The sequence below is a fragment of the Benincasa hispida genome, chromosome 12, assembly GCF_027475165.1.
Source record: "Benincasa hispida cultivar pf3 chromosome 12, pf3_genome.v1.1, whole genome shotgun sequence".
NCBI classification, from domain to species: Eukaryota; Viridiplantae; Streptophyta; class Magnoliopsida; order Cucurbitales; family Cucurbitaceae; genus Benincasa; species Benincasa hispida.
The window spans coordinates 5,966,811-5,977,698 of record NC_143489.1 but is presented as its reverse complement, the minus strand read 5'-3'; the positions used below and the strand labels follow the sequence as shown (position 1 = coordinate 5,977,698).

Below are 10,888 nucleotides of genomic sequence, written 5' to 3'. Positions count from 1 at the left end.
GGATGAGTCCAACTCAACATTTAAGTTAGAAATTACTTTTAACACATTTGGTTAAGTAAAATTAAAATAAAGTCAAAGCTATAGAGACTTTTAGAAGTCCTTTTGACAACCATGCAACTCTAAGACTTAAAGTAGTAGCAAAACCCAACTCAGATTTTTACAACTAATCTCCCAAAATCCGAAATACATATTTTTACAAATTATACATCTTTAAAGTTTAAATAGTTTAACATTTTATATATTATTTATATCTACCATTGAACTATAGCTTATAATATTAGAAAAATCAAACTTATGGAACTAAATTTATAATTTAAATTTTATTCATCTTATTGTATGACAATAAAGTCCTTTTATTAGGACTTTATTTATATAGACGTTGAACTATACAAACGTTGATGAAAATATCGAGCATGGTTACATACCATAATATTTGTTTACCTCAAAAGGTTAAAATCAACCTCTCAAACCCTAACAAACCCAAACCATACAATTATTAATTTGTTTCTTGAAGAAAAAGAAAAAAAAAAAAAAACATTTCCAAGAATCTTTGAAAGAGGCAAACAATGGCACATACTAATAATATAACTAAATATATATCAAGATCTGACTTCCAAAATCTATCCATTTTTAATAGTTCAGTTATCAGTGGTTTTTTTTTTATTATTATTTAGTATATTCAGTTATAAGTTATCATTTATTACCTTATATTCCAGCACCCATCAATGGAAGAACTATTTTAGATCATATTATATATATTTATATATAAAGTAATTAAATACAACCTTAATTTCTATATTCAAATCCAAGATGATGAGCCCCAATAATTTAGAACATTAAAAAATTAAAATTAAAATTAGAAAGAGATGAATCTCAATTAATTAAACTTCACTGATTTCACCTTCTTTGCATATTCCAACTTCCACCATCATTGTCTTCCTCTCCTTTGATTTCATCACTCTGCAACAATTTCTCCTTGGAGACTGATTATTAAAACACAAACAAAATCAGTCACAACATTTTTAAAAATTATATCAATTTCAACTTTTTTCATTCAAATTAACTACTACTTACTCTTTCCCACAACTTGGGGTCTGCCCTCTTGATCACCTTAACAACGTCAAAGCTACCCGGGCTTGGGCTCTTCCACTTACACATCGGTTGTGGCACTCGGTGTCGAGTGTACTTACTGATCGTCTGCCCTTTCGTCGAGTTCATTCGTAGGGCATTAGATAAGTAAAACACAAATGCCTTCTGGCAGGGATTTCGACTGACAGGGCGGGTGTTAAATGCATAAGCCGTGTAATCAGCGCGACGATACCAATTGAGGAATGTTCTAGAAGGCATTTCGACTTCACGCGGAGATAGGATCCCACGGAAGATTTGGATGGCGAAGCCCCAAGAGACGGAGATAGTCCACGAGTTGGATTTGTGGTAGCAAATGGATTGCTGCATTAGCCCCGCAGAGTCGAGTTCCATTGGAATTTTGAGACGTTGGAGGGCTTGGAGGCGTGTGACGTTGGGGAAGATTGGCTCGACAACGTCGAGGTGGTGAAGCGACACGAATGGCGTGATCGGGTGAGCCGCGAGCAGGCCAAATAGATTTCCATATACATCGTACTGATTGGATCATTCAATTCAATTCAAATCAATTCAATACAAACCCAGAAAAAAAAAAAAAAAAAAAAAAAAAAAAAAGAATTCTTTGATTCAATAACAACATTATTTTTGGCAATAATTATACACAGAAGAAAGAAATTCAAAGCTTACAACTATAATATATAATCTATAAATTCTTTTTTCTCGCACATGGGGACCATGCGTATCAATGACACGTGTCAGCGTATTAGAACCGTCTGTTTTATGACAGGTCTTGTCTTAAGGACAAGGTGGGTCCCATTCAATACCAACAAATATAAATATTGACAAACAAATAGTAGATCTTCAGTGACTTTAAAGTTCCTTTTTATATTATCAAATTTGACCCATTTAGTTCCCCCCTCCCCAAAAAAAACAAAATTTAATTTTTTTTAATTTGATTTTTAAATTATTTAATGAAACTATCACTATTGAATTTATGTATTTTATAATCATTAAGGGCGTGCAAATTTTTAAGTCTACACAACAAATTTCTACTTATATAGCATTGACTCTAGAGATTGAAAGAATTAAATTAAAATGAAGATTAAGCTAAACAAAAATATTATAACATTCTTAATCCACGAAAGCACAAACTACCTTAAAAATCAGTAATCAAAATCTTTATTTAAATTTTAAATTTGATTATTTCAGAAAAATTCCAAATTCCCCAACTCCCAAGGCCTCGAACTTTGTCCACCATTAAAAGATGCATGATGTCAGAATTAAATTAAAAAACAATAATAATAATGATAACTCGGAAATGACTCGCTAACCTCTCGCTCTAACTCGGCCCATCCGCACCAATAATTTTGATTCAAAACAATGTCGGTAACTAAAGCACATAATTTTCCAAAAACAGTAGGCATTTTTTCAGATGAAGAGACAAAACCCCCTAAATATCACCGACAAATAAGAATTCCCCAATTTTAATGAGATTTTTAACAAAATCACCTAAAATTTTAACCAAACTTTTGAAATGAAGAATATTTTTTTACTGATCTCATTAACACAATTTTTAAATTGAAACGTGGTAAAAGTGTAAATACCAAATTTATAGTTTAACCAAAGAAAATCTAAGGTAAAAGTACTTTTTTAAAACCCAGAATTAAATTAAAATAAGGTTAAAATTACAGCACAAATGTAAATTTAACAAACCTGGTGAAATCCGAGTTCCTTAGTGAGTGGAACACCGAGTTCAGCCATGCAAGCCTGCATCCGGTCATCGGAGCCGTACAATCCGGGGTATCTCTGAATACACCGATCCTGCATTTTCACTAAAGCCTCCGCCAAGGGGTAGCTAATGGCAAACCCACCGCCGCCGTATGCCATCGAATACGAGAAGTAAATGTTCTGTAAATGGCTCTCCGATAAGCTTCCGATGTAGTAATACTGAGTATGATCGTACTTTCTCAAAACCCTAAGCAAATTCTCGGTGACAAAGACGGTGTCGTCATCACCCATTACGAACCACCGCACGTCTTTCAAACCCAGCCGGAAAGTTTCTGACACGATTCGCGAGATCCGAATCGCCGACCGGTGCCCCTGTCGATTCTTGTACGCGAACTTCGACGTGTCGCCGGAGATTCTAATCGGCGGGAGTTCGTCGAAATCTTCATCGATTTTCACTTTCCGGTCCAACCAAACCGTCCCCCTCATCTCCTCCGGTTTGAACCAGAGCTTGATGTAGTTCTTCCTCTGTTCCCACAGCTTTGCCGATGCCGCGATTCCGAAAACAACATGTCGGAGCTCCGTCTGATTCGTAGTGGGTAAACCCTCTTGCAATGTGGTCGGAAGTGAAATTGCGGCAGTGGCGGTGAGATTGAGGAGTGGATCTACGGCGGTGGCGGCGGAGGAGGAGGAAAATGGTTGTGGGTCGGAACAGGGGCGAGAAGAGGAGAGGAGTTTGAGAGAGTAAATGAGATAAGTGAAAGAGACGAAGAAGATGAGACATAAGAGAAGCTTAGAGGAAGGTCTGGACTGAGAATTGAAAGCGGCGGCAATGTGGTGGTTTCCGGCGGGATTTTTCATCGGATCCCAGAAAACTTTCTCTGAATCTTTCATTTTTTGTCAATACCCACAATGAATCTTCGATTTCTACCGAAGAATAAGAAGAATAAATGAAGGATCATAAATCCGAATCAAACCCTTTAAACAATGCGGGGAAGAAAATGAAGGGATTTGCAGAGAAAAGGGTAAAGGCAATGAAGGAGAGCGTTCTTGTGAGCAACAGAGGAGGCGAAACGATATTGTAAAGTTGGACGGTTGAGATGAAAGAGGGGCCCAGATCGGGGAAGAGGATGTGGAGGAGATTGATCGGACGGTGGAGAATGGAGGGGCAGTATGATGAGGGCGTCGTAGACGATAATTTCGAACTGGGCTATGTTTACCTGGGAGAGTCCACCTCTGGGGCTCTGTTAACTGAGTTTTCATTATTTATTATTATTCACCTGATTATTTTTTTTCATTTTTTAAACTAAATTTAATTTTTTGTGTTGTGCCATGCAAATTATATATATTTAGTATATAGTTTTGGAATATAATGTTGTAATTTATTGTGCTGTTTTAGTATAATCAGTTAAATACGAGGACTTGTTAGTGCTAAGGCTAGCTGTGATTATGTGAGGTATTAAATTAAGGTCAATGTCAATAACTTTAATACGTGATAAAAAAAAATTGACAAAATACCAAATAAAAAATCAATAAAATAGAACATATGTGGATATAGGATGGAGGGGTTATCTGTTAATTTAAATACTTTTTTCAATTTTTTTAATTCTATAAAATTTAAGGAAATATCTATTGGAATAAAATTTTGTTGAGATACTGTTAGAAATAATCTCCGAAAATTTTCTATCACCTTTTGGTAATCTTGAATATCAAGATTGTATATGTAATTTTGTAGAATTCGATTATCATTGATATTTAATTGATCATAAATGTTAAAAATATACTTTGGGAGATTTTTAGTTTAGAGAAGTGGGTCCCAATTTGTGAAAATTTGATTCATCTTAAATATTTAAAATATTATATTTTAAAAAATCTTTGGTCTATAAGAATAAAATAACTAACGAAGACTTGATTTACGTTTAGATTAGCTAAGATTTGGGAAAGATTATAACCATCAAGATAGCCAAAAAAAAAAAAAATCAATAATTTGTATGTGAGATGAAAAAAAGTTAATTTTTATTCTTGTTGAAAAATATCGAGAAAAAACTATTATAATGAATTGTGAAAAAGGGTGCTAGTTGTAAAAGATTAAAAAAAAAATTGATTTTCAATTTTTAATTTGGGATCTTTTTTGCAATTTCTACCTCTAAATTTTCATATTTGTCAAAGTTTTGAACTTTTTTTTCTTTTGATTTTCAATTTTCAATTTGGGATCTTTTTTCTTTTTACCTTTGAGATTAACAAGTGTATAATTTTATGTATCAAATATGTTTGGATTTAATTTTGTTTAAATGGTAAGGTCAATATAAATTTGATCTCTAATTAAATGGTAAGGTTTTAATGTATTTAATCTTTGAATTTCTAAAAAATTATGATTAAATTTATAATTTAAACTTACACTTCAATTGAAGTTTGAGCATTAAATAATTTTCATTGAAAGAAACGGATTTTAGGATATGGTACATTTTTCTTTTCTGAAAATGATCAATGAAATAAATATGATATAAGTCATAACATAAAGCTAGTACAATTATAAAGTACAAAGTTGATTTGAATGAAAATTCTAAGTAAAAATTAATTATCTTCCTTGAATTTGAAAAGTTAGATTTTGAGAATATAAATTTTTACAGAATACATTGCATAAAGGAAAAATTAAAGAGAATTTAGACCCTTTATTAATGAGACAGCTAAAAGTGACTTTTTCTTGGCTTACTATTATTATTATTATTATTATTATTATCTTTTGGAGTCATTTCATTTGGTCTAAAATTGAAATTCAATTAATTCTATAAAAATAAATTCTGATCGTGCATAGAAAAATCATCGGTAAGAATTACTTTTAAAGACACTTAATTTTCACCCATTTTAAAGCGGTATCCAATTAGTTTTTAGATTTTCGGTAGAATTTTTAATGATTATTTAGTTTTCAATTTTATACTTTAAAAATAAAATTTATTTTATATATTTATTATTTTTTATCTAATCAAATTTATTTTAAATTTTCATCAATTCAATGTATAATTTTTTTAAAGTATATTATATTGATTTTTTAAAAACAAAATTATTTTCTTTAATATTTAAAAATTAATCAATAACAAGTAAAATATAGGTTTAAATCCTATTTTAGTTTTTGAATTTTGAAAATTGTTCTATTTTGATCTCTAAACTTTTAAAAACGTCTATTATAGTATCTAAATTTTTAAAAATGCTTATTTTGGTCCCTACTATTAAAATTATGTTAACTCTTAAACAAAATGATGAGATGACTTGTATTTTTGGATAACCAGACTATCAAATAAGTTAGTTGCACTAAAAATTGCATTAGTTGTAGGCTTTTTACTTCACACTCATTTTACTCAATACATACTAGACGCAATTTCATGAGTTAACAAAATCTAAATAGTAAGAATTAAAATAAATATTTTTAAAAAATTTAAGGATTAATACGATCGTTTTTCAAATTTCAGTGATCAAAATAAGACTTAAATTTAAAATACACCTTCAAAATAATTAAGTAAAATTTTAAATTACAAAAAGAATGAAAATATTAATGTTTTAGGGAAATGTAAAATTAATATATTAATTTGTGGTTAATTTAAGCTTCACGCAAGAATTGTAGGAGATGGAATTAATGATTATGCTTCCCATGACAGAACTTTTTCTTAAATATTTTCATTTAATTAATTGAAATCGAGATGGTATTAATTAATCATTAGAAGCTTAAAGTTTTTTTTTTTCTTGAACTAAGCTTAAAGTTTAATTAGGGTAATGAAAATCTATAGTTCTAGGCCAATCATTTCTCATCAATTCATTAATTATAATGAGAACATAGAGATATAGGTCGCTCTTAATGAATTGATAGAAATTTTTTAAGGTAATGGTAAAAAATAACACACAAAAAAAAAAAAAAAAAATCCTTTCCACACTTAACGCTTTTTTTTTTGTTTTTTGTTTTCATCATTATTATTAAACTAATTTATGTATTTTTTGTTTTTTTTTCCATCATTATTTTCATTTTTTTTTTCAAATAAAGAAAAATAAACTAATTTATTTATGGATATAATAAAATGTTATTATCTATCTATGATAGACTGCAATAGAAATCTATTCATGTTTGATAAATATCTATCACGGTCTATCATCAATTGATAAATGTCTATTATAGTCTATCGTGATCTATTATTAATAGACAATAATATTTTGTTATATTTAAAAATATTTTTAACAATTTTACTATTTAAAATAATTATCCTTATTATTATTATTATATGGTTTCGTTGACTAGCTTGGTAAAAGACCGGTTAAGAAAAATGTGCCAAACCTACCATAATAATATGAAAAATATTTTTTTTTGTCTTGAGATCGATTTTATCGAATTGACACGAGAACATAAAAATCAATTGACCAATTTGTAAAAAGTGAAAAGTTTTTGTGCTATTTCTAACAACTATCCTAATTCTTAGTCAAAAAAATCAAATTCTCTATTTTTCTAAAAAAAAAACTTCGTCTCTTCGTGATTGGTTAAATTTTAGTTTATTATAAATGAAATATATATTACAATATACTATTTATGGTAGATATCCATAACTTACATATGTTATCAAATATCACGAACCTCCCATTGAATTGCATATTGTAATATGCACTCTCCATTGACGTCTATGTTGTAACATAAACCATTCCATATCCTATAAATAGTGGTGTATGGTGCATTTGTAAGACACACCACAATTGAATTCAATATTAGTTATCTACTTATTCTCTTCTACTTTTCTCTATTGTCTTGCTTTCATTGTTATTTTAGTGTTCATATTGTTTTTATTTCATCATATGTTATAGCACGATTCTACCACTTTCATTTGTAAAAGGTAGGTTAATTTCGTTTTTGCATTTGTTTATGTGTTTTGAGTTATGAACGTTTCATATATATAGTGTATATGTATCCAATACCTCATATATACACTGTATATAGTTTCAAAGTTGATAATATGTTCCTCTTATTAACATGTTCTTCTTATTGATATAATATACTTGCAAAATGATAATTTGTTTACAATAATTCCATGGTTGGATTTATCTTTCTTTATGATTTATGTTTTTGCTCATGTACGTGATTCATATGTTGTGTTGTTTATTTTCTATGAGATCTTTTCTTATTTTACCTAAACTTGTTGTTTGTGTCATTCATAGCATTGATCTAAATAGTTATATCACTTTTATCTAAGTATGTTGTCAATCGTTTTTTTTTCTATGAGCATATATTGCAATTTATTTATTTGAAGTACCATCAATATGTGGATAAAATGTGCATATTTGAATTTTCATTACTTGATAATTTAATCAAAAGGATTGGTAAATTGCTATGTATTATGATATGTTTATAACTTTAGTGGTCTATTGACATGTTTGTTTTGAATCATTTTGTATTATGTTGTTTGTTATTATTATTTATATATATGAATATCATGTCAACGGTACATATATATATTGAGTATGTTATTTATATTGGATATATACTTTAAAGACATAATACAACATGTTCTAATAATTACCTACATTGTATAGAATACATAAACGATATATGTTTATTAAATTTCTAATATAAGTGTGTTCCTTTGTTATAGTTTTAACGTGACAAGTCTTACCAAATTAGAGTTTCTAGCTCTAGATATCAATGGTAATAATTATTTATCATTGGTCTGCTAAAATTCATTTGGATGCCATGAATCTTGGAGAAACGATTAAAGAAGGAAATAAGACTTCTAGTCATGAAAAAGCAAAAGCCATGATTTTTTTTCGACATCATCTTCATGAGGGATTAAAGATTGAATATCTTACGGTAAAGGAATGTCTTGTGGCAAAGTTTAAAAGAAAGGTACGATAATAAAAAAATAAAAAAAAAAAAACAATAATTCTTCCTAAAGTTTGTTATGGTTGAATGCACCTAAGGTTGCAAGATTTTAAATCCGTAAGTGATTACTATTCCCATTTATCGATATGTTTAAAAAGTGTTATGAACTTATATCAAGTTTTCTCGTGGTTGAACAAAACAATAAGCTATTTATGAAAAATCATGAATCTCGACTAACTTAGAGATTCCCTGAAGCAAATGATGTAATTTTAAATAATCATGGTTATGGTAATAATCATTCATATTTTAAGAAAATCACAAATATTAATGATTATATAGGAAAAACTTCACAAAATAAGAGCTCTAAAAGTGTTGAAAATCAATGCATTCGAGTGGTATGAAGGGGCATTGGTCTCGTATCTATTAAGCTTCATTGAAGGAGCAAACTTTGCATTTCAAAATGATGTATTTGACCCTTCAAACATGACACGTTTGGTTGTTCCAGACTTCTTTGAGTCTCTTAAAGAGAAAATTGATGACATTCAAAGAGTAGCAAATACTTCCTTTTAATTTTAATAATGTCCAAAACTAATATTAATTTATGATTTTTTTTTTCATTTACAAGTTAATTTTGATTTGAGAGTTATTATATTTTTTTATATATATATAGTGAAGAATCATGGACATTTCTCATATTTTTGTTGATTCAAAGATGAAAAATGAAGACTTATGTTTGGCAAATAGTGCAACACACAATACCAAGTTCTCAGACTTGAATGAATAATTTTTACAATTTAACAATTCATATTTCAAAAAGTAAAAAATATTTTTTTTAGATTGACAATTCTTGAAGCAAACAATACAATATCAAGTTCTCTGAATGAATAATTTTTGTGTATATTCTATATTTCAATAAAGTAAAGTACAGGTATACAAATACCAAAAATAGCTAGCAGATCTCCTAACAAACATCTTAACAATTCTCAACCTAATATATGAATATCCTAACAGATGAATATCTTTACAATTTAACAATTCATATTGTTGTTATTTCATCACATAGTTATTATTATTTTTAATCTATATTTTAAAATGTTCCCAAAATCCTATGAAGGCGTCAACAGAATTAACTGAAATTATTGTAAAAAGAATTTATATGATAATTTTTTAATCTTTTCAAAATTTTGATTTACAACTCAATATCCTATTTTCATCTGCTAATATTTTACACTTTTTTTATAAACAAAAAAATATATATATATCAACACTTAAAATATAGAGTGTGAATAATAATTCTTATGCATCTTTTCGTTTTGAAATCTTTAGATTTAAAACTTAACTTTAATGTAAGACCAAAAATATACGTAAAGTAGTTGAAACTCATAATCAATTTTAAGAACCATATAGTTTTAAGATTATATATATTTAAATGCTACATATTATATATAAATATAGAGATAAAATACAATTGGAAATAAAAGGTATAAACATCACTTGATATTTGAATCGCCTAATCAGTTCCAAATTCAAATGACTTAAGAGATTGATGAACCTCGAAACTATCGTCTAACTTACTAGACCGCACAAAAACTACATAGTTTAATCTCCCCTCACAAGTACAGCTAGAGACAAGACGACATCAGTTGCAAGACCTGCTCAAGAGGCTAAATGAGCAGTTGGGTTTAGACGAATTGACTAGACGGGGCTTGCGCAGAGGTGTGGAAAGACGGGGGTGTGGTGACCTCCAATAAGCTTTCTGTACCTCCACACGCTATACTCAACGACGGTGGCTCTATACCCTGAAAGCAAGTTTTGGGTGAAACTCTCTCCAATAAAGACCTCGATACATGGAAATAGTTTTTTGGATTATTTTCTATATAAAGGTGGTGAATCATAGGAGAGGAAGTCCATGTTTTCAAAAAGCGGCCCCGCCCTTCATCTAAATTAGTTTGTTTATTAAAAAAATCTATTTAATTAACTGGAATTAAAAAAGTCATCAATGAAATTTTAGTTTACATGAATTTTCATTTTAAAAAATGGAAATAACCATACTTGAGTGTTCATAAAATTTTTGGTGGTTTTGATAATCTAATTCTTAAAGTTCACTTTGAGGCATTATATGCTACATTTGTCAACTTTTGACTTACAAAATTGCCTAATTCTTTGAATTTGTTAAAAGAGACAAAATAAATTTTTGTTCTGATTCTTTCTACCAAATGAATTTAGAAA

General features: G+C 29.0%; 1 protein-coding gene across 1 annotated transcript; it reads right to left on the bottom strand.

The window, feature by feature from the left end:
- Nucleotides 1–726: 726 nt before the first annotated feature.
- Nucleotides 727–4,137, bottom strand: LOC120068508 (fringe-like protein (DUF604)). Its single transcript, XM_039020301.2, has 3 exons — nt 2,797–4,137; nt 1,075–1,620; nt 727–983 (listed from the first exon to the last, which is right to left on the bottom strand). The coding sequence occupies exons 1-3, from the start codon at nt 3,700–3,702 to the stop codon at nt 882–884; spliced, it is 1,554 nt and encodes a 517-aa protein (XP_038876229.2). The 5' UTR covers nt 3,703–4,137; the 3' UTR covers nt 727–881.
- Between the last annotated feature and the right edge of the window lie 6,751 nt (nt 4,138–10,888).

Excerpts from the sequence above, each read along its gene's own strand:
- LOC120068508 (XM_039020301.2), bottom strand. The coding sequence starts at position 3,702 with ATGAAAGATTCAGAGAAAGTTTTCTGGGATCCGATGAAAAATCCCGCC. Across the intron at positions 1,621-2,796 it reads AGGAACTCGGATTTCACCAG|TACGATGTATATGGAAATCT; the intron begins GTTTGTTAAATT and ends TGATCCAATCAG. Across the intron at positions 984-1,074 it reads ACCCCAAGTTGTGGGAAAGA|TCTCCAAGGAGAAATTGTTG; the intron begins GTAAGTAGTAGT and ends TTTAATAATCAG.